Below are 22,170 nucleotides of genomic sequence, written 5' to 3' on the forward strand. Positions count from 1 at the left end.
ACTCATCTGGGCCAAATTGTCATTAGTGTTGAGAAACCCAGTATCAACCCTTTATACTCATCATCTCCTTGACTGTGGATTGTTAGTGATGCAGTGAATGGTTCTTAGTGGAAGGTGTGGCAGGTGAGGCTCAGAGAAGTGAAATGACTTGCCCAAGACCACACGGCTGGTCAGAGGCGAAGCTGGATTTAACCCGAGGTCAGCCTCCTCCAGAGCTGGTGCTTCCCCTGCTACTCAAAGAAGAGTGATGAGAGTTTTCCTTTCTGACTATCTTTGGTGAGAATCCCACTTCCACAAAAAATACACAAGGAGGTCTCAAAATTCAGGGCTCCTTTTGGGCAGTAACCAACTTGAGTCAGTGCCAAGCCTTTGTCCATTCTGTTCCATCCACCTGGGACACTGTTCCTTCTCCCTCTCCAGCTGGCTGAATGCTCCTCAGCCTCAAGACTCTGCTCAGGAGTCACCTCCCGGCTAAGTGGGGACCGCTTCTCAATGTTCCCTGAAAAATGATGCTGTGCTTCCCAACCTGCAGGTCTACCCAAGCTCCCTTGTCTTACTGTCCGGTACAGAGACCACGCTCAGAAGGAGCCAGTGCTGCTTATTATGGTTTTCGTCTTTCTTATTTGTCTCTCTGCCCTGAGCCTGTGAGCTCCCCGAGGGCAGGTACCTCCCTCTTCTCAGCAGCCCGGTGCCCAGCAAATGGGCAGTGCAGGCGCTGACTAATGTTGAAAGAATGAATGAATGAGAGTGAATGAACCTCTTCTTGACTGCGCGCAGTCAGACACCATCTCCAGGACAGTTGAGCAGCTGGGTGGACAGGAAACTGCTGGCAACCCAGGATTGGCGGGTATAGGAGACTTGTCATTATTTTCTGTTAACTAGGGACGTCCCTGGCACTTGAGGACACAAGTGATGGGCTATGGACCTAATGCATGGCTCCTAGTGGGTGAAGCCAGGACGTGGAGTGGTAGGGCCAAGGCCACTGGGTCTCACTGGTGACTGATGTGGCTAGTGAAGGGGAAAAGGGGAGAGGGCGGGGAAGGGAGAGAGTGTTCTCCTGCTGTCAGCCTAACACCCCTGGGACCAGCTCTGGCTCCTTTCCCACTCAGCCTGGACAACAAAGAGAGGTAAAGTCTTCCTGGAAGTGGTGGCTTTAGGGAAGAGGAGGACACTTTGAGGAGGTGAGGGGACATCTGCTATAAGGGAATATTTGGGAAGAAAGAAGGCAAAATGTGAGTGGATCCTGAGTCAACCAGAAACTAGTGTGCCAAACTCTTTTGAAGACTTAATCCGGTTAAATAAATGCTGGATCTTTCCAATGTTTGCATGATTCCTTCAGGATAACATCTCAAAATCAGAATCTTGGAGTATTTTATGACCCCAGGAATGCATCACAGAATTACTTACCAAACCGGATCTTTCTGTTGACTCTGTGATGAGCGAGTGTATATAGTTCACCTTGTATTTGCCAGGAGACGGACACTTTGATTTTAAATATTTGATCATCGAGTGGGAGTAAAGTAAACCTCATCACATTGGAAAAGCCAAGATCCCAAATTAGAAGAGTCAGTTGTTACATCAATTCGATAAACTATTTTCTGAACATTTTTGCAAAAGGGAGAAATACTGTGTTTTACAGCTGAGTGAAAATATGGGTCTTAGAACTGTGCTTGGTTGGACTAATGATGCAAAAAACTGAAACTGGGAAAAAAAACTGAAAAAGGATGCTGAAATTTGACAGAAGTTTTTTGGGGGTGACTCATTTCTGTTAGTGTTTATGCAAGAAATAAAGTGGATTTTCAAAAAATAGGAAGGTTATCAAGTATGTGGCTAAGTCAGGCCCTGTGCCGGGCAGTTTGGGGATGACCGAAGCAGGACCTCTCCCACCCAGCACAGCACACCTCGAGCGTGCTCCTGCGGCGTGCCGCACCTGTGGAAGGGGCTGGGAGGGAAGAGAGCAGGACCTGTTCCTGCCATCACGGAGACACACAGCCTCCTGGAGGAGATGGCTTTAGGACAACTGAGTGCTGAGGAAAAGACTCAGAAGGTGGCTTCTGACCTAGCCTGGAGGTGAGGGGCAGTCAGGGAAGGCTTCCCGGAGAAGTTGCTCATGGAGCTGAAATGAACAGGATGATGGAGAGAAGGGAGGGGAGGGTGTTGCAAGCAGAAGTGACCAAATGAGCGAAGGCTGAGACGAGAGAATCAACCTAGTATCATCTGGAGACGCAGGATCCCTGGAACCTGCTGGAGGATCCCTGTGTGAGGGTCACGCGGAGGGCAGGGCCACACTGGGCGTGGCTGGGATGTGCTCCTCTTAGCCAGGAGTTATATTTCTTTGTTCTTAGCACACTATCAAAAATTGAAGACCTCAGAGAACTTCTGTCTCTATGAATTCCATCCATCGATATTTGCTATGAAAGAAACTAACCCTGAGAAGTTTTAAAAATCTCTCTTTCTGATTCCTTTAAAAATAACAATAATAAACTCATTGTATTTTTTAAAAAATGACATGTTTTCATGAAAAATAATGCTATATTCCAAAAACATCATTAGTGAGAAGATGGCTCTCTTTAAATTTTTTTAAATCTCTGTAATGACTGGCTCAACAGAGGGGACAGCTGGATTAATCACTTCTGCTCTGCTTTGAATCTGTTGCAATATCCCATGTCGTGGAGTGTCTAGAAAATTCTGCTCAATACTTGTGAGGGAATGAGAGTGAAGAGGCGAATACTGTATTTGTATTAATTTAGTATTTGTTTGGACCTTGCAGACCCCCTGGAAAGGGACTCGGGAACCCCCAGACCCCACTCTGAGAACCACTGGGTTAGGTGCTAAGAAGACATGGAAGGTTTCAGAACCAGGAGAGACGATCTCAGCTCTCAGGTTCTGGAAGTTTCCTCGTGCTGGTGATGTGTCGGGTGGGTTGAAAGGACATGAAGGCTGTGGCTGGTCCAGGTAGGACAGGGGAGGAGCTCTTGCATGGGCAGCTGGGCTGCAGACAGGAAGAGAGGGTGGCTTCCATGGAAGGGGTGCTCATGAGAGAGGGACAGCCGGAGAAGCCCCTCCTGGGGCTCACTCATGCTGAGCCTTTGTCATCCTGAGCCCCCCAGACTAGGCGCCAGGGCCAGGGCTGATGGCTCAGGGGCCTGCATCCTGCCCCCCTCAGTTTGGGAGGGAGAGAGTGTTGCAGGAAGGAGCCAGACATCAATTTAGGTTGCAGAAGAGGAAACAAAGTGATTCTCTTTGGCTCCTATCCAGAGCTGACAGGCAAAGTCAACATTTGTCCCTGTTAACACTCGCCCATTCAAATGACCCTTTGCCTGCAGACGTGGCTACTAACGCGAGCAGCTGTGCTGATAATGGCACCTATGGATCTGGACGTCACAACCCTGATCAAAATTTCCACAGTGTCTTACCGCACGATCCACAATATTTGATATTTACCCAAAGGAGGTGAAAACTTATGTCCACACAAAAAGTTGCATATGGAAGTTTACAGCAGCTTTATTCATAGTTGCCAAAACTTGCAAGCAACCAAGGTGTCCTTCAGTAGGTGAGCGGATAAATAAACTGTGGTACATCCAGACAGTGGAATATTATTCAGCACTAAAAAGAAATGAGCCATCAAGTCATGAAAAGACATGGAGGAACTGTAAATCCATATTACTAAGTGAAAGAAGACCAAGTGATAAGGCTACGTATTGTATGATTCCAACTATATGACATTCTGGAGAAGACCAAACTGAGGAGATAGTAAAAAGATCAGGGGTGAGGAGGCGGGAGGGATGAACTGGCAGGGCACGGAGGATTTTTAGGGCAGAGAAACTATTCTGTATGCTACAGTGGCACACACATGACATTATAATTTGTCCGAACCCATAGAACGTACAACACCGAAAGTTAACTTTTATGTAAACTATGAACTTTGAGTGGTAATGATGTGTCAGTGTGGGTTCATCACTATAAGAAATGCCCCACTCTGGGAGGGGATGTTGATAACGGGGGCAGCTGCGTGGGTGTGGTGGCAGGAGGTATATGACAACTCTATGCACCTTCTGCTCAGCTTTGCTGTGAACCTAAAACTGCTCTAAAAAAATAAAGACTATTACAAAAGAAAACCTCCCAGAGTGGAGACTCCAAGCCTGGCCTTGTGTTTGCCCTGGAACCTGTCCCCTGCCTGCCCTTTCAGCCTCCTCTCCTGGCCTTCCTTGTTCTCGTTCTACAAAGAGGAGGTCTGCAGTGACGTTTCAGGGGTGGTTGAGCGGAAACGTCTGCTGGGAACCCCTGCTTTCAAATGACCGAGTTAGAGTGGCACTGTGGGTCTAACACGCATCAGTAGGTAGAAAACGGACTGCGTGAAGTCGAATTGTGGTTCAGAGCTCCGCTCTGGGGCCTGCCTCCTGGGTGTGAATCTTGGCTCTTTCAGAGCTGGGGCACGTTGCTCAGATGCTCGGAGCACGGCCTCTTCGCCCGTAATGTGAGTGTTAGAACATCCACCCTCAGACGGCTAGGAGAGGACGAAATGAGAGATGTGCAAAGATGTAGCATAGGGCCTGGGGAGACAGAAAGACTTAGACACAGCCCCAAAGAGCTGACAAGTTAGGGGCAGAAGCTGATATCCTCAGACCTATGGCCGAATAGTGGGGGCAAATGTCAGCTTTGGGGTCAGAGAGAGACCAACTTCTACCAGGGGAATGTGTAACAGCTTCTCAGTAAGGGGGAGATTAGAGCAAGTCTTCAAAGAACGGGTCATTCACTCATTCTTTCTTTTAACACACATGTATGGAGCATTTGCTATCTTCCAGGCAGGCCACAGGAACGGCTTGAGCAAAGGTCCTGAGGCAGGAGGGACAGGACATTCCAGGAAAACACTGAGTAGACAGTGAACTTGGGCTGCATTTAGCGACGGCTGGTGAGAGATCAGCATGACACGGTCCCCGTGGCGTGAGTCCGTGGGACTGGCTGACAATTCCCCAGAATGTTTGCATCACTTGACGTGGCAGGTAAGGAAGTATACAGCTCAGTTGTTCCTTCAAGAGGAGCTGCCGCGAAGAGGTAGCTGGCTGACCATTTGTCGACATCTATGTCTGTATCTAGTCACGCAGAACAGACTAGTGGGGAAATGAACCACAGGGTTGGCAGGCTTTATCTCTAGATAGAGAGAGTGCTTTCTTTACACATTTCTTTATTTTAAAAATATTCCTTTAGAAACATGGGTTATTTGAATTATCTGAAATACATGTTTTAATACATTGTTGAAATTGAGGCTTGAGTGGGTCCTGGCTTTTGGAGCACATGATGGGGAGGATTTACCCTTGGGGCCTCGAGGAACACGCCTTGTGAGCGCCATAGAGAATGAGACTCCCACTCAACAAGGAGGGTCAGCTCTGAGGAGGGTATGTGATCTGGCGTCAAGGCTACCAGCTTCAGCACAAGGCAGAACTGGATTCCAATCCTGACTCTGCTGTGGACTAGCTCTATGATCTTGGGCAAAATGTTTCCTGTCTTGAGCCTTAGTTTCCTTACCTGTAAAATGGGACTAACGATAATCTTTATAGCATAAGGATGCTAGGAGGATTCCACAAGCGTTCGTGAAAATTGCCTGTCAATGTCAGCTATTGTTATTACAGATGAGGAAACCGAGGCCCAGAAAGGGCATGGGAGCTATCCAGCGTCAAACAGCAAGAATGGGTGGAGTCAGGCTAGAACTCAAGGCTCCCTGAATAAGACACCCCCTCCCTCACCTCCACGCAGGGCAGACTGAGCGGCTTCCTCCCTCACAGTCCCTGGGTCCACCTCACTCAGGGTGCAGATGAAGAAACCAGCTCAGAACAGGACCGGAAGGTGAATGAGCCACGAACATGGTGCCCTCCGCCACTCTCTCAGTGCTGTCCAGGTTCTCCACAGCTCTGCGTTTGGTGACATTGATGACTGCAGTTTGAAGTAGGTTATTGACACATCCGTCAAGTGGCTAAAGTGAGTCCCTGCTCCTTTAATGCCCCCAGGCCTTCTATGCAAGAATGTTTGCTTTGGACGTGTTGGATGGGCGTGGTAAGAACGAGGGCTTCTCCTCAGTCTCCTGGCTGTCCATCATCCAGTGCCACATCTCCCCCAACAACGAGGTCACTGGCCATTTATAAAGTCTGCCCCACTGCAGAGTCCATCGGGAATCAACAGACGGAGACTCAGGGCATCTCTACAGCACACAGGAGAAATCCAGGTGAGCACAATGTAATGACACTCTGCAACCTGCCTTTTTACCAGATGCCAAACCATAGTAAAGATTTTGTTAAATGTACCGGTTGCAAGTGGTGATTGGTTCTAGCACAGAACGTGAAAAATAGTGGCTTAAATAATGACGAGAGATCCACAGGTAGGCTGTTACACTGCTCTTCCCTCTGCTACCCCAGGTTGTGGCTTTGATCTTCATGCTGATAAAACAGCTGCTGAGCTCCAAACATCATGTCTGATATCCAATCAGGAAAAAGCAGGAGAAGAAAACAAAAGCTGGGTCCGACCACCTTAAAGAACTTTTTTAGAAGCCTTAGCCTACACCTTCCATTTATATCTCATTGACTATCCCCGGTTGCAAAGAAGGTTGGGAAAGAAAGCTTCTTTGTTAGGCCCATTTCTGCCCTCAAAAATAAAAAGTTTCTGTAAAGAAAGAGGGAAGAATGGACAAGTGCCCTTTGCTCTCCAACCTTCCATTTTCCACTCTTTAAAATAGGAGTATCAATATTTGTCTCATAGGACAGGGCTCTTGCAAGGATTTAGTATAGACTCCCAGCACTCTTTGGGCATCCACAGATGCCCTCTGGCCACACTCTTCTTCAGGTTGTGTTAGTCTGTGAATATTCCAAAGGCACTATCAGGACCAGGGAGGGATAAAGAGAAATGTTAATTTGCCCATCCAAAATTAGCTCCCATTTAGCGGCACTGGGCTAAGCAGTTTTCAAAATGCTTGTTGAATCCTTATAGTAACTTTATTTAGTGAGGCGCAGGATAAGTATACACAACTAAAAGGCAGGAGAGACAAGTTTCAGTCACTAACTATAGGTGGCCTCAGGAAAAGCGTAACTTACTCTAAGCCTCAGTTTCCCATCTGTAAAATGGTTATTGGGGTGGGTAGGAAGAAGCCTAGATGAGTCCTTTGGTTCCCCGCCCCCTGAAACTCCGTCAGCTCTGTAGAGAATCTCCCAGAGTGGCCCTGAAACAGACCCTATTTACCTGGGATCCGCAAAGGTCCTACCCCAAGATGTGGAAGGTCTCAGGCCTCCTTCTTATCGTCTGTGGGCTGCTTGCCCTATTGTTTGCTCAATATTTGAATATTTGAATCACCTGTGGGTCTGTTATATTGCGTATTTTAATTTCTTGGATTTTAGTTCATTTGTCTTTTTTTTTTTTTTGTAGAATGCCTTGTAAGGTTTTATTAGATGCTGGACATCATGATGAAAAATTGTAGAGGCTCTGAATGATATTGTCTTTTTCCAAGGAGGAAGGGAGATAGCAGAAAGATAGGGTATAAGTGGATTGCTTTCGTCCTGCTGAGGCTTAGATTTCTGTTTTATTAGGGTGGAATTATTGTGGTTTTGTTCTTATGCCTCAGGAGGACCCTTTATTTCTGGGCCATAGTCCTTTCTCCCAGAAGACAGCAGTCTTCTGGTTGTCAACTGAAAGCTCAAGGTGTCATCTCAGTGGGGTCTGAACTCCAACCAGAACTCTAACCAGTGTCTCCCCAGTACCACGCAACAGAGATGCTGAAATCTCTGCTCAGCTTTCTAACTTTCAGCTGCTGTTTTCTGATGAATGTTTTCTAGTCTTAAAGTCTAATGATTCTGACACCAGCTCCACTGTGTGAATTTCCCCACACCACCAAGCCATTCTCCGACACCAGCTGGGTGTCTTACAATTCAACTCAATTCTGACAGTATCTCCCCAGAGATAGCATCAGATTCTATACTTAAAGGCTCATTCCCACAAGACTGCCCTCTATTTCAGATGTCACTGCAAGTCCAGGTTGTCACCTCTGCTTCTGACTGACTGGCTATAAATTAGAGTTTCCCCACAACCCCCTCCTTGGGTCCAATTACTTCACTAGAGCGGCTCACAGAACTCAAACGTTTTACTCACTAGATTACCGGTTTATTATAAAAGGATACAGCTTAGGAACAGGCAGATGGAAGAGATGTGTAGGGCAATGTATGTGGTAAGAGACTTGGGGTTTCCATGCTTTCTGGGTGCACAACTTTCCCCAAATCTCCACGTGTTCACCAACCCAGGAGGTCTCTGAATCCTGTCCTCTTGGGACTTTATGGGGCTTCATCACACAGTCATGATTGATCAAATTGTTGGCCATTGGTGATGGATTGAACATCCAGCCCCTCTCCCCTTCCCCAGAGCTCAGGGAGTGGGATGGAAAGTTCCAACCCTCTATCACGTGGTTGGCTCCACTGGCAATGAGCCTTCCTCCTCAGGTGCTTTCCAAAAGCCACCTTATTAACATAAACTCAGGTGTGGTTGAAAGGGCCTTTTAGGAATATCAAGGCACCTTTGTTGCTTTCGTCACTTAGGAAATTCCAAGGGTTTGAGGAGCTCTGTGCCAGGAACAGGGACAAACAGCAAATATATATTTCTTATTATAAATCACAGTATTGCAAGTTTCACACTGCACAGGAGAGCTGAAGAGTAGTCCAGTGAGTTGAGGACATCTGTCCACCTGTTTCAAGGCCCCTTCTCTGTGCCGCCTTCCTCTGTGAGACTTTGCTCCTTAAGTCCCAGATACTCTAAAGGCCCCAGATTCCAATTTCTGCCTTCTCAGTCCCGTAAGACAGGCCCTTTTGCTTGGACTCTATTTCCCCATATGGCAATTTGGGAAACGACCTCAGGCAGAAGTTGGGGTGAATTCAGAGCTCACCGTGAGTGATATCCTTTTCTCAAGAACAATAGGCTCTCAAATTGTACCTGCATTGTTGCTCACCAATATCTCAAACCATTGTTCTATATATTTCCATTCTTTTAGTGGATTTCAGTGGGACGGTCAGTCAGTACTCTGTCATGACCCAAACCAGAACTCTGCAGCTGGAATGTGAATTGAGATCTCAGTGGGACTTTGTAACCACTCATTTGAGGCTCAGGGATAGGATGAGGAGGTTCCACACAGGAAATGCTTGTACCCTTACAAACACAACTTCAGGTCTGGGTATTCCCAGAAAATGCTTCCTAGGTCGGTATTGTGGCAGGTGAGTCAGGAAAAATCCCAGGTGTGATCATCCCAGTGTCGTTTGGAATGATAACGTGAAGCTACACATAACAGAAATGCCGAAAGGAGGAGGCTGATGGAATGAACATTGGTCAATCCACACGTTAGACTATTCTGCAGAGAAGGAAGTAACAAGATAGTCATGATGTGCTGCTATTTTACCGAGTAATTCTATGCGAGCATGGCAGGAAAATCGAGGTTTTTCATAATGTTTCATGAATGCATGTGCATGTATGCATAATATAAAGAAAAACTTCTGAAAGAAGAGACAACAGAAGTTATCTCTGAGGATTGATTTTTATTTACCTTTTTCTTTCTTTGTATGTATCTTTTTCTAATTGTTCTTCTTGTCTAAAAACAGACCATCAAAGTTAAAATACTAAACCAAAAGGGTAACTTTACACAGGATTAGTGACCAGGAATGGGCTTAGGGACTGTCCTGAATCTGTCAGGTGTCTAAAGAGAGCATTGGGCCCTGCCAGCTTCTACCTGTTAGTCTCAGATCCCAGTAAGGGCTGTTTGCAGTGTCATTTGGCTGAAACCCCAGGAAGTCCCACCAAAAGTGCATGAATGTCCTTGTCCCATCAAGGGATGTGAGGTGAGCGTCAAGGTCCTGAGGACCAATCCCAGCCCAGGGAACACATAATGTAAATGGAGGGTCCCAACCCAGAAGCACTGCAAACTGTAGCACAGTCTCCACATGCTCTAGACTAACCCTCTCTCAGCCAGAGGGACATGCCCACGCTGCTGAGCCTACCGTTTCCCACCAACTCAGGAAGATAAGTCCTTGAATCACCAAATGAGAATCATCATGACCATAAAACTCATAGCATAATGGCAGTCATTTATGGAACACTTCTGATGTGCTTGGTGCTGTGCTCAGTGCTTAAGACGAGGCTGAGGAGAAGGGATGGGTACGTATCATCCACATTTTCCAGATAAGAATGCTGAAACTCTAAGGGTCTGTGTTGCCAAAGTTATTCAGCAAGCAGGTGGCAGAGCTGGCATGTCTGACTCTGAAGCCAGTGCACGTCACCACCAACATCTCCCTGGGGAATGAGAATATGTCCTGCACACAATGTCATGAGGTGGAGGAATTTGCCCTAAATCCCACATCTGGTAAGAGGTGGAGGGATTCAGAGACTGTTCTCGTAACTACAACATTGCGCAGCCTCTCACAGGGGCAGTGAGCAGCCTACAGAAGGCTGTGTCCCTACAGGAAAAGGTGTATGTCCACCTCGCTTGGGTACCAGTATGGATTGTGTGGCCTTGGGCTGGTCCCTCTGTTTCTTGCTCTGTACTATGAGGAGAAGCATGTCTCCTATGAGCCTCAGCGGCCCCATCTGTAGAATGGGTCCACATGAGTTCTTTGACCACCCCAGATCCAAGCCCTGGGGAGACCCGCTCAGAGAATGACCCCACCACTGACCCTCTCTGCCCTATTCCCTCACAGGGACATCACTCAAGATGCTGAAGGTCTCCTGCCTCTTCGTTCTCCTCTGTGGGCTCCTTGTCCCGTCCTCTGCTCAACAGATCCCACCTGAAGTTTCTTCCCAGATCACCGATGGTGAGACTGTCCTACCTTTGGGTCATGCTTGACCTTGCCAGACACATAGGCCTCTCCTAGAAGTCCAGGCTGTGAGCCAATGTGGGTTAAGTTCTTGTTAGCATAATGCCTGGGACACAGTTAACACCATTAATCATTAGCTGTTCTGATCATCGATACCTTAATATATTTAATCCACTTCTCCCAAGATGCCCTTCTTTCCTGTCCCTTTGCTCTGCTTCATCTATTAAGACCCACCACCAAAGGACACAACCCTACCTGGATTGGCCCCTGCTCACCTCTCCGACCACCCCACCCTCACTCACTGCCCTCCTGCTGCAGTAACCTCCTCAACACATTAAGCACACCCCAGGACCTTTGCACTTGCTATTCCCTCTGCCTGAAACACTCTTCCTTTAACTATCAACATGGCTCCTTCCCTTCCTTCAGGTCTCTGCTAAAATGTCCCATCTGTGGAAAGACAATCCTTGCCCTCCCTGCATAAATTAGCACCCTCACCCAGTACTCTCAGTCCCTCACTCTGCCTTTTAATGTTCCCTCATAGATGGAAATAGCATGCAGCAGAAAGTACCAGTATGGCCGTGGTGATTAAAATAGTGAAGATTGTTTTCTATATTCCTTGGGAAATAGCCCCTGCACAGAGACACTCCAGGTTGCTCCCCCTCATCACCCCAACCACCCCAGCTTCACCCCCAGGACTCCAGACTCCTCACCAACCAAAATCCAAAGAGTTAACACCTGGCATAGCCCAGGAGCCCCAGGACCAGGCTACAGAGCTATGGCTGATGTCCTTTCTGATCTGTCAGTGTGCAGGCCGAGCTAGTTGCTGACTGTTTTGAAGCCAGCCTATCTCCTGAACGGATCTCCTCGTGTCCCTTTACTCAATGCCTTATCGTCAGTCTCTCCTCATCCTCACTAGGATGCCAGCTCCACGAGGGCAGAGAGCTCTGCCTGTTCTTGCTGGTGCAGCCCATCCCCTGGCACGGCCCTGGCACATAGTGGGCCCCTGTGAATCTTTGCCAAATGATTGTGTCTGGAAGTTGGTCCAGCACCAAGCAGGCCAGAGAGACCAGATGGATGAAGAGTAAGCGCTGCGTGTGGGACACACTCAGAGGTCAGGGTTGTGTCTCAGAATCTTTGGCATCTAAATGTCTAATTGGGTTTTGGGGGCCCATGTCTTTCAGCTTTGACCCAAGGACTCCTCGACGGGAACTTCCTTTCTCTCCTGAATGCAATTAACTTAGAAGGATTATTGAACACCATCCTCGATCAAGTAACAGGCCTCCTGAACATCCTGGTTGGCCCTCTCCTGGGGCCCAGCAATGCAGAGTGAGTGGCCTCTGATCACCACCCACAGGTCCAGACTGTCCTGGTTTGTCGGTTAGATCTCTACCCACATTTCTGAGTCTGCAGTGATCCTCCCGTCAGTGAAAGCCCTTCCAGCTCTGAAGGCCTGAAATCCACTGGTTGAGAGAAGTCCCCACTGGGGGTGGAGGGAAGAGCTGAGGAGGTGCTGAAGACGGGGGTTCAGGCCCTTTGTCTGGGAAGAGAATGGCTGCTCATCATCTTGGGAGCACTGTCGATCTCTTCCTCTCTCTGAACCTCAACTTCTGCCCCTGGGGAATGGGGAATTACAGCATCTACCCCCCAGAGGACTGTTGTGAATATTAAGTGAATAATATGTGTAAAATTCTTGCACAGATCCCTGCCCTCACTAAGCCTCCAATGGGTGATAACAATAACAACATCCTCTACAATGATAACGTGGTAACCATGATAATCAGTGCTATCTGACCACCAGAGTGTCTCAGCTCACTTGTCTAAATGTGTCCAAGACTCAACTGCTAAGCCCCACCCTCATCCCCACTCCAGTCTGCTCCTCCCCCACCTAGCTCATCTTAGCTCACGACAGCTCCGCTCACCCAGGTGTTCTGGCCAACAATCTTGACACTGCCCTTGGCTCCTCTCTTCCTCTCACACTGTACGAGTGTGTCAGCAAGCACTGCCAGCTCTGCCTTCGAAACACACCCAGGCATCTGAGCCTTTGTTCCTCCTCCTCTGGTCTGAGCCTCCACCATCTTCCCCCTGACTTACTGTCCTGGATCCCCCTGCTTCCACTTCAAGCTCCTCCTCTCCATTCTCTGCCACTAGTATCCAGAAGAATCTTTCTAAGAAGTAGGACAGACTCCATAACTCCTTGGCCCAAACGCTCTGTTTGCTCTCAGAACCGAACCCAAAGTCCTTATTGTTGGCCCACAAGGCTCCATGAGATCTGGCCCTGATTATCTGTCTCACCTCTTCTCCTACTATCCTCCCCTCACCCATTGCCCACCAGTCACACTGAGCCTGTTGCTTCTCCTCAAACACGCCAGCTAAGTTCCAGCCTCAGGGCCTTTGCACTTGCTCTGTCTTCTGCCTGGACCTTCCTTCCCCTGTCTCTCCTCATGACTTGTATCCTCACTTGATTCATGAATCTGCCCAAATGTTCTCTCCGTTGAGAAGCTGTCCCTGACTCCCCTGTCTAAAATTCTACTCTTGCCAATGTCACCCTCTATCACCTGATTCTGCAGGGCCTTTTCTTCACAGCACCTATCACCTGGCACATTCGATATGTATTCATTTACTGCGCTTATTGTTTTCTACATATACACTCTCCCCAAGCATGTACTATCTATGGCTTTTGGTCTTTAACTTATTATTTACTCACTCATTTATTCCAGCCTGCTTGGCACTGGTCAAAGGGCTGGACAGGATTATTCTGGAATGCATCAAGGCAAGAGATTCTTTTTGCTCAGGGCTGTATTCCCAGTGCTTATAACACATAGTAGCTGTGCAATAAATTACATGATTGGTAAGTGAGTAACCGGCTTTGCATACAATCAGCTTCTGCTCTGCAGGGGACCTGCCTTTACAGAAAGGTGGATCCACCTGCACCTGGAGCCTCAACTTTTCCCCTTTGTGTATTTCTTCACCCAGGATCAAGTTGCAAGACGCTCGACTCCTTCAACTCTCCCTTGAGTTTTCTCCTGATAGCAAGGGGATCGACATATGGATACCATTGGAATTGTCCGTATATCTAAAGTAAGTAACAGCTCTACTTTACATAACAGCAAGTTCCACGTACAGCTCCATCTCCTTTTGCACAGGTGTGCAGGGATGTGGGAAGCAGCCATAACTAAAGGATCTCCACACAGTCTCAGGAAGACTCATTGTGTGGCCGAGGCAAAATCCCCACCCTCTCTGGACCTCAGTCACCCTACATGTAAAACTGGGAGTCTGCAGAGTACGCGAATGCTTCTGGCGTGGGGGCCACTCTAGGGAAAGCAGGGGCTTGAGCAGGTGTCCTCCCCCTGCTTCATCCTGAGAGCCCCCACCTTCGTCTATCTGGACTTCATGAGCCCACTCAGCTCTGATGGAATGTGACTCAAGACAGGAACACAGAACCTGCTCTAGACCCCAGCACTCCTTGGCACCATTGCCTAGATGTGTCTGGTGATTGCCCATAGGTATGTTTTGTTTGGCCTGCATGGTGTATTTTCAGAGAGGGTAGGCATTCTTCGGTTCATCACAACCTCCACCTCTCTCTGTGAAATTAGTCCCTGGTCGACTTCATTTGTTTCCACTTCAAGCCTGGCACTTGAGGCAGTGGAGTTCGAGACCTCTAAAAGAGTACATTCCAAGGTCACAGATTCTCAGTTTTGATAGGATGCTATCCATAGAATCAACCTTTTCCGTTCTAACTGCCCCCCAAGACAGAGGTGGTGAGTATCAGTTAGATGCCCGAATGCAGAGCTGTCTGGTTTAACCAGTGGTGGATGCATTCCTCAGAGACAGCCACTCCCATTCTCCAGCCCTAAATAATTTCTTTTGAAAAATGAGGAAGTGATGTTAACAGGGTGATATTGAGGTTTCTGTGCAAACACGGGGAACCCTTGTTCTAGAAACAAATGAGGGTGTAGTAAGTTCTGAGGTTCTCTCCCACCAGCCTTAACTCTTCCCTCCAACAGGCTCCTGATTCTTGAACCCCTCACACTTTACGTGCGGACAGATATAAGAGTCCAGCTTCAGTTGGAGAGCGACGAAGATGGCAAATACCGACTCGCCTTTGGGCATTGCAGCCTCTTACCTAGGGCTATAGAGCTCCAATCTGGAAATCCGTGAGTTCTCCATCTTTCTCTCTCCGTGTCCAGCTGATCATGATGAAGCCCCCAAGAGGGCTCACCTGAAGGATGTCACTAGGAAAACAATACCTTCCCAAATCAGCCTTTTGTGCAAATGGGGATGTGTGTCTTACAAATAGAGTTTTAGGCTAATTTAAAATTTCATTTATTATAGGAACAATAATTTCAGTGACATGAAAAGACGTTCACTGAATAGTCCTGAGGAGAAAGAAAGCAGGATCACTCGATTAATGGTTGACATTTAGGTTATTTCCAAATCTTTGGCTATTATAAATAATCCTGAAACTTTTGGTACAGGAAGATTTCCCCAAAATAGAATTGTTTCCTTATTGTAGATTCCTAAAACTACTGAAAAAGTATGAACAGTTTTGCAACTTTTAAGCTTTAAGGCATATAATAGTGTTAAGGCATGCCCAATCACTTATCTCAACCCTCCCCAACAGAACTGAACTAAGTGACACCGTCCAGCTGGCACTGGTCAATTCCACCCCACATCCAATCACCACCAGCTGTGCTCATCTTCACAACTTTTCTCTTCAGTGGATAGAAAGTCCCATGGATGCCGTTAGTTTCATTTCTGGACTACCAGGAGAGCAAAGATTTTATCACTTGTTTATTAGTCTGTGACATTTCCTCTTCACAGAACCTGTTTTCAGAGGTTTGCCCTTTTTAATTAACCAAGGTTTTAATGTTTTCTTCTAAATTTACAATATCTTTTTTTACAATCTTCTTTTGTACCACTTTTTAAAAATTTAGGCCGAAATCCACAATTAACTGAATCCAATGGTCATCACCAATCCCTTTTATACCCTGTCTTCTCCATTCATGAATTCTTTATTTTGATTCATCTCCTAGTTGCTCACTGTTTCAAGAAAGATCTGAGTATATAATCCTTTCTGAGCCCTTGCAGATCTGGTAATGTCCTTCTCTCATGTTCAAACATAAGAGAGAACCAGGCCAGATATGGCATCCTTGACTCACAGCCATCTCTCCCTAGGAAAACTCTGTGAATACTGCTCCCATGTCTTTTGATTTGTTGAAGAAAACAAGTCCTTCCTTTAAGTGAAATATGAGACTTGAGACTGGAAGTGGTAGGTTAGTTGATTTATGTGCAAGCTCCTTATAGGATAAAGACACAAACCCTTTGCCTGAGAATTAGACAGACGTGCCCTAAACTATAAGGATTCGGGATTGAGTCAGGTACACGAAGACACCCTTACACTGCTATTTACTGCTTCTTTCTCATCTCCCCCAACTGAAGATGATATTATACTATTCCTTCCATGAAGGCATGACCACCCGGCCGGGGAGATAATTTCTATTGGAGCATTAGATAATCAGAGAAATGGGAAAGTGCACAGCAAAGAGAGACCTCAGAGTTGGCTGGAGCAGTCAGGAAGGGCTTTCTGGAGGAAGCCAGTTGGCTGGACCTAAAAGGGTGCTAGAAGCTGAAGAAGGCATTCCAAGAAAGAGAAACAAAATAGGCACAAAGAGAATGATGTGAATAGTGATGAGGGAGAGGTGATTTAAATTGAAACATTAATTTTAAGGAGCCCTGAGAGGTAGGTCAGTGTAGAAGGGCAAGACCGAGTCATGGAGGGCTGTGGAAACAAGGAGTGGACTTTGAGTAACTTGGGCCCAATTGAGCAAAGAACCGATGTGAAGAAAGGAGAGTTTGGGAAAAATAATCTGTTCTACCAACTTCTTTCACTCTTTATTTAGACTCAGCTTGACGGTAAATGCTGTTTTGGGAACCATAGAAAACGCCCTGGGAAACTTCATAACTGAGGATTTGGGAGCAGAAGTAAGTATACAAACCCAGATCACTTCTGTTTTTGAGTCTGAGAACCAGAGCTTGGTGGGTTGGATCCTCTTAATAAACTGGAGGAATATCTCCCAGGAAGGAGAGTTAGAGAGAGAGGAAGTGGTATTTATTAAGCTCCCATTCTGCAACCAAGCACTGGTAAAGTACTTCATAGACATTATTTCATTCTTCAAGTCAAAATCAGCATCCATGTGACCAGAGGTGATTTGATAAGCCTCTCCAAGACTCAGGTTCCTTATCTGTAAGATAAGTATAAGTAATCATGAAATTAGCACCTAACATCACTAAGCATGCAGACACGGTGCTAAGTTTCTTGTGTGAATTTTCTCATCTCATCCTCCTAACAATCTCATACTCTAGGTAACAATAGCATCTCCAGTTTCCAGACTAAAGAAAAAGTTGCAGAGAGGGTCAATGACTTACCAAGTCATATAGCTGCCAAATGGCTCAGCTGTTGTGTGACCCCAGGGCAGTCAATCCTCCAAAACTCTCTACCTGGTTGTTTTCTACAATGGGTTGGCTCAGAAGGAGAACTTACTTTGACTACCACCACTTAGGCTCCATTGGTAGAGTCCTCCTCCTGACCCTTGCATATTTCCTTGTCTTTCAGCTTTGTCCTACCCTTAATTCATTGGTCTCCAACCTGGATCTGCAGCTGGTCAATAATCTGATTAGTAAGTGCCGGCAGTGGGAAGGGACAATACCACCCAAGGAGAAAGCTCAGACTGCTCCTTTACCCTTTTCATCACATGTCCCCTTCCCTCACCCTGACACTTCTCCCAGACCAGAACCCCCTTCCCTGCTGAGGCAGAATGGTCCCTAATAACAGCAATCCTAATAAACTCAGCTGTCATTTGCTGAGGGAGTCCTATGTGCCACGCCCAGGGTTAAGCGCTGTGCCTGTACCAGCCAGTGGACCTCCACCACCAGCTGAGTACATGCTGGTTTCACTTCTATTCTGGTGTCCAAAGCCAAGAGAAGCTGAAATATAAATGGAGGCTTCTCTGGGGGAGGAAAGCTGCCCAATAAGTCCTGTACCCTCCACCTAAATTGTATGATGTTGCATTAGGAGCAGAAAATTGGCCTGGCTTCAGCCCAGACAAAAACTGCCTCCTTCCAGTAGTTTCTACCACTAAGAACTCAAAGTTTCCACGTCTGCCAGAACCCAAAGCAACAAACGCAAGATTGAATCTCTGCATCTCAGGCCCCTGGCAGGAATCTGAAAACCAGTACAGTTGCTGGATTGAAAGGACTCTTCCTTCATTCACTGGATATTCACTAGTCCTACCAAGTGCTAGATGTTAGACTTTTTAAATTTCCTTTAGGTGGCTCTCCCAGAAAGCAATTTTCTATCCTCTGCCATACACCTCTGTTAACAGGGAGCTCACTACTGAGGAAGTAGGAAGCTTGAGGCAGTTAATCTGGATGAGACTTGAAGCTCCCAAAACTTGGTTCCTAGGTTCACTCAAAGTAAATGTGAGTTGGGTAGCTGGACCAACACCCTTGCTCTGCTGATATTAGGCACCACTTTGAAGATGTTTCCAGGCAAATGGGGACTCTGACTGCTATAATGCCAACTTTTTCCACTGTCTTATTTCAATATACAGCTCTTAAGTGATTAGCTTGGGAGGGAGTGGTTGCTCCCAATGTATGGATGAGGCAACACAAAACTGTTGGTGAAGTGATCAGAGACAACCAATGACAAAACAGAGACTCTAGCCCCATCCTCCTGCCTCCAAGCCTTTGGCTCATTCCATGACCCTGCTCTGTCCCCAGCTGGAGCAGGGAGAAACTCCTTTGGCCTCTCTGATCCTTCCTCATTCCCACAGTCTGAGGTATCCATTTTGCCTTCTAGATCTGATACTGGATCGTGCGAACGTTGACCTCAGCGTCTAAGTATACCCAAAGTGAAGGAGCCACATTTGTATCAATTTGGTGAGAAACCAGCACATATTTCCCTCTTTAGTGATGGTGCCTGGCCTTTAGGGTCATTATAAATGTGTCATTCATTCATTTATAAAATTTCAGGTAAGCTTCTACTGTGTGCTAGATGCCAGGGATACAGCCATGGGCAACACAAAGATTCTGCTCTCCTGGAGCTCAGATCATTCTTGGGCATCCTCACAATGAACTGAGAAGTAAATATAGTCATCCAAATTCAAGAGGGAAGTGGGTACTATGAAGGAAACAAAGTAGGCGGATGTGAGAGAGAGAGTGACTGCAGTAGGAGCAGAGAGAGAGGCAGCAAATTAAGAGAGTATAGGCAGGCAGAGGCTCTTGAAGGAGGAGACATTTCAGCTGAGTCCTGAATGATAAGGCAGGAGTTGTGCCAAGACCCAGGGAAGAATATAACAGGCAGCAGCACGAGCATGTGCAAAAGTCCTGAGGCAGGAATGAACTTTCCTTTTTGAAGCAAAGAAAGAAGGGCAACATGGCTGGAGTGTGGAAGGAGCTCAGTTATAGGAGGTATATTTGCAAGAATGCTACTTGGTGATGAAAAAGAGGAGGATTTCTATAAAAAGAGATGCCTTTATTCATTTATATGTATTTATTTGCAACTGGTCTGTCTGAAAACACTCTGCTCAAGTGTCATCATCTCAGATCTCTTAAAAAAGGCACAACTGCCACATTCTGCTTCATTTTTCTTCATAACATTCGTTACTACCTAACTTCCTATGATGTTACTTGTTTCTTTTCTGTCTCCCCTCCTAGAATGTAGACTTCATGAAGGCAAGGACTTTATCTTATTCCCTGTTTTATCCCTGGTGCCAGGATTACAAAGATGAATCACACCTGGCCCCTGACCTCCAGAGCCCCCAACCTAGTAAGGGATAAGACAAATAAACAGGCAATTTTATGTGCAGTAAGGTGTTCTTGTTAAGGTTCTGTGGAAGTGGAGAGGCAAGACCCAGCAGTCCTTCCAGGGGATTTCCAGGAGGGCCTCATAGAGGAGGCAGAATTTCAACTGGATTTTGAAGGATGATTAAGAGTTTCTTTGTGGGAAAAGCCATTGAAAGCAGAGGATATAGTATGTGCAAATGCACAGGAGGTAGAAAGGACCTGGTGCTCTAGACAATGGGAAGAAGCTCTGGGTAACTGGTCGTAGGAGTCATGGGGGATGGAGGCATCTTCCTCAAGGGGGTAGGATAGGTTTGTAGTGAACTGTACACATGCTTTCTGAAGACAAAGGTGCATGCGATGTATTGAGCCACCAAAGAAGGTGCAGTCTGTGACAGGGGACATAAGAAACTGAGTGGCCAACATCATTATTGAATCTATGTCCTTGGGTTGATTAGCTTAGTTATGGAATGATCCAAATCAGTTCTGTCCAGTAGAAGTATAACACCGAATACATATGTGATTTTGAGTTTTCTAGTAATGACACTTTTAAAAGGAAAAAGAAACATCATATTAATTTTAGTAATATATTTTATTTACCCAACGTATCCAATATCATGGCAACGTGGAATCAACATAAAATTATTCATGAAATATTTTGCAGTCTACTTTTCAAACTAAGTCTTTGCTATCTAGTGTTTATTGTATACTTACAGCACACTTCAGTTTGGACTGGCTGCATTTAAAGTGCTCAATATCCACATGTGGTCAGTGGCTGCCACATTGGACAGTGTAGCTCGAACTAAGCTAATTCGCTGCCAATTGGAAAACTTTTAAAGGCCTAAAGCATCTCATTTTATCCCCACCATAATAGCTAGGCTGCCCTCTATCAAAGAATTCCCAAATTGTGGCCCCTATATCATACTCAGTCCACAGACATACTTGGTTGTGGTTAGAAAGTGTTTTAGAAATGTGGATGTTTCCAATATTAAAAGTAAGAAACCTGTCTTTTGATTAATTAGGGAATCTGGTAATATTTTGCATCCTTGTGTTGTGAAATAGGCCAAGGGGAGGGGAGGCTCCATTTTAGTTGATGAGTGTCCAGGGAACAGAAATTGTCATCCAGGGATAGGCAGTGGATGGGGGTCCGGACAGAAATTTGGTTTAGCACCATGGACAGTGGACAGCAGTCCAAGTGTGAACGAGGTGGGGGAGGGGGGAAGCTCTCGGCTTTGACTTACAGCCTCCTTAGAAAGGGTGCAAAGTTGACTAATATCTTGATTATCTCATGCAGAGTCAGGTCCTGCATACTGGTCTCCTTCCTGGAATGCCCTCCACACTGCGGGCCACCATTTACGTAGATATTCCTGTCGATTATTCAACTACTGCCTGGAGTTTCATTACCCGCCCTGGACTCAAAGATCCTCTACTTTCCTGGCTATGGAGGCTGTTTCCCTGTAAATCTTCTCCAGAATCCCTGTACTGATTCCCTGTAATCTTAACATAATAAATTTCTGCAGCCCTGAAATGTGGACTTTCCTGCTTCCATAGCGCCGTGTGAGCAGGGGGAAAACAACAGCTAGAGATGGTGGTGGGTCCGTTCATGATGACAAAACTTTGGAATGCAAGGGAGGATGCTTGGGTAGTTTAGCTTTTATCTCAGAAATACGTGAGCACTCTGGCCTGGAGTTTCCCCAAAACTAAGGAACTAGCCTTCCTGTCTTGTCTGAGATGTTTTCTGAACTGGTTCTGTGTCCTTGGGAACTCCCCACTCTTGCCCACAGTCTCCTCACTGTGAAGAGAGAGTGTTGGACTCGTTCTTTAGGTACTCTCAGGCAGGAGCAGCCTACAAAGTTGTGATTTACGGGAAAAAATTTATCTTGGCCCTGGTAACCCCATTTTTCTTCCCTGCATCACCAAACTTCTCAAAAGACATGTTGCTCTTCACTGCCTCTATTTTCTCACCGTCATCCACTGCTCAGTTTTGGATAATCTGGCTTCTTCCCTCAACTCCTTAATAGAACTTGCCCTAGGTCATCTATGACCTCTTTTATGGTGAAAACAAGTGTTCATGCTTCTCAAGTTAATAGCAATTAACACTTTAGATGACCACTCCAGCCTACTCCCCACCTCCTCCTCCTCTCTTTCTTCCTCATCAGTACCTTGATTCATGTCTGGCATTCTGAGCATTTTAGATACATTCCATCACTTACTCTCTTAAATAAACTGTGTTGGTTATTAAGCTTTTGTCTCTTGGTTCCAAACTCATATTTCTGTACTCCGCTTTGCGATGGTGGGTCTGGGATGCTGCAAACCACATACAGTTGTCCCTTGGTATCCATGGGGTGTTGGTTTCAGGTCCCTCTGCAGATATCTAAATCCTTGGATACTCAAGTCACTTATTTTGCCCTTTGTATGTGTGGGTTCTGCATCCGTGGATATGGAGGGCCTGACAATGTCGCCTTTGCTGGTTTGCTGCTTGCTAGGGTCTGCCAATAGT

General features: G+C 46.4%; 1 protein-coding gene across 1 annotated transcript; it reads left to right on the forward strand.

The window, feature by feature from the left end:
• The first annotated feature begins 6,088 nt into the window (after nt 1-6,088).
• On the forward strand, nt 6,089-21,195 carry LOC139040268 (latherin). The gene is made up of 9 exons (XM_070485423.1): nt 6,089-6,220; nt 10,713-10,826; nt 12,011-12,155; nt 13,803-13,907; nt 14,834-14,983; nt 16,730-16,811; nt 17,443-17,506; nt 18,688-18,767; nt 20,965-21,195. The coding sequence occupies exons 2-8, from the start codon at nt 10,727-10,729 to the stop codon at nt 18,726-18,728; spliced, it is 687 nt and encodes a 228-aa protein (XP_070341524.1). The 5' UTR covers nt 6,089-6,220; nt 10,713-10,726; the 3' UTR covers nt 18,729-18,767; nt 20,965-21,195.
• The last annotated feature ends 975 nt before the right edge of the window (nt 21,196-22,170 follow it).

This window comes from Equus asinus, chromosome 15, assembly GCF_041296235.1.
Source record: "Equus asinus isolate D_3611 breed Donkey chromosome 15, EquAss-T2T_v2, whole genome shotgun sequence".
Taxonomy (NCBI): Eukaryota; Metazoa; Chordata; class Mammalia; order Perissodactyla; family Equidae; genus Equus; species Equus asinus.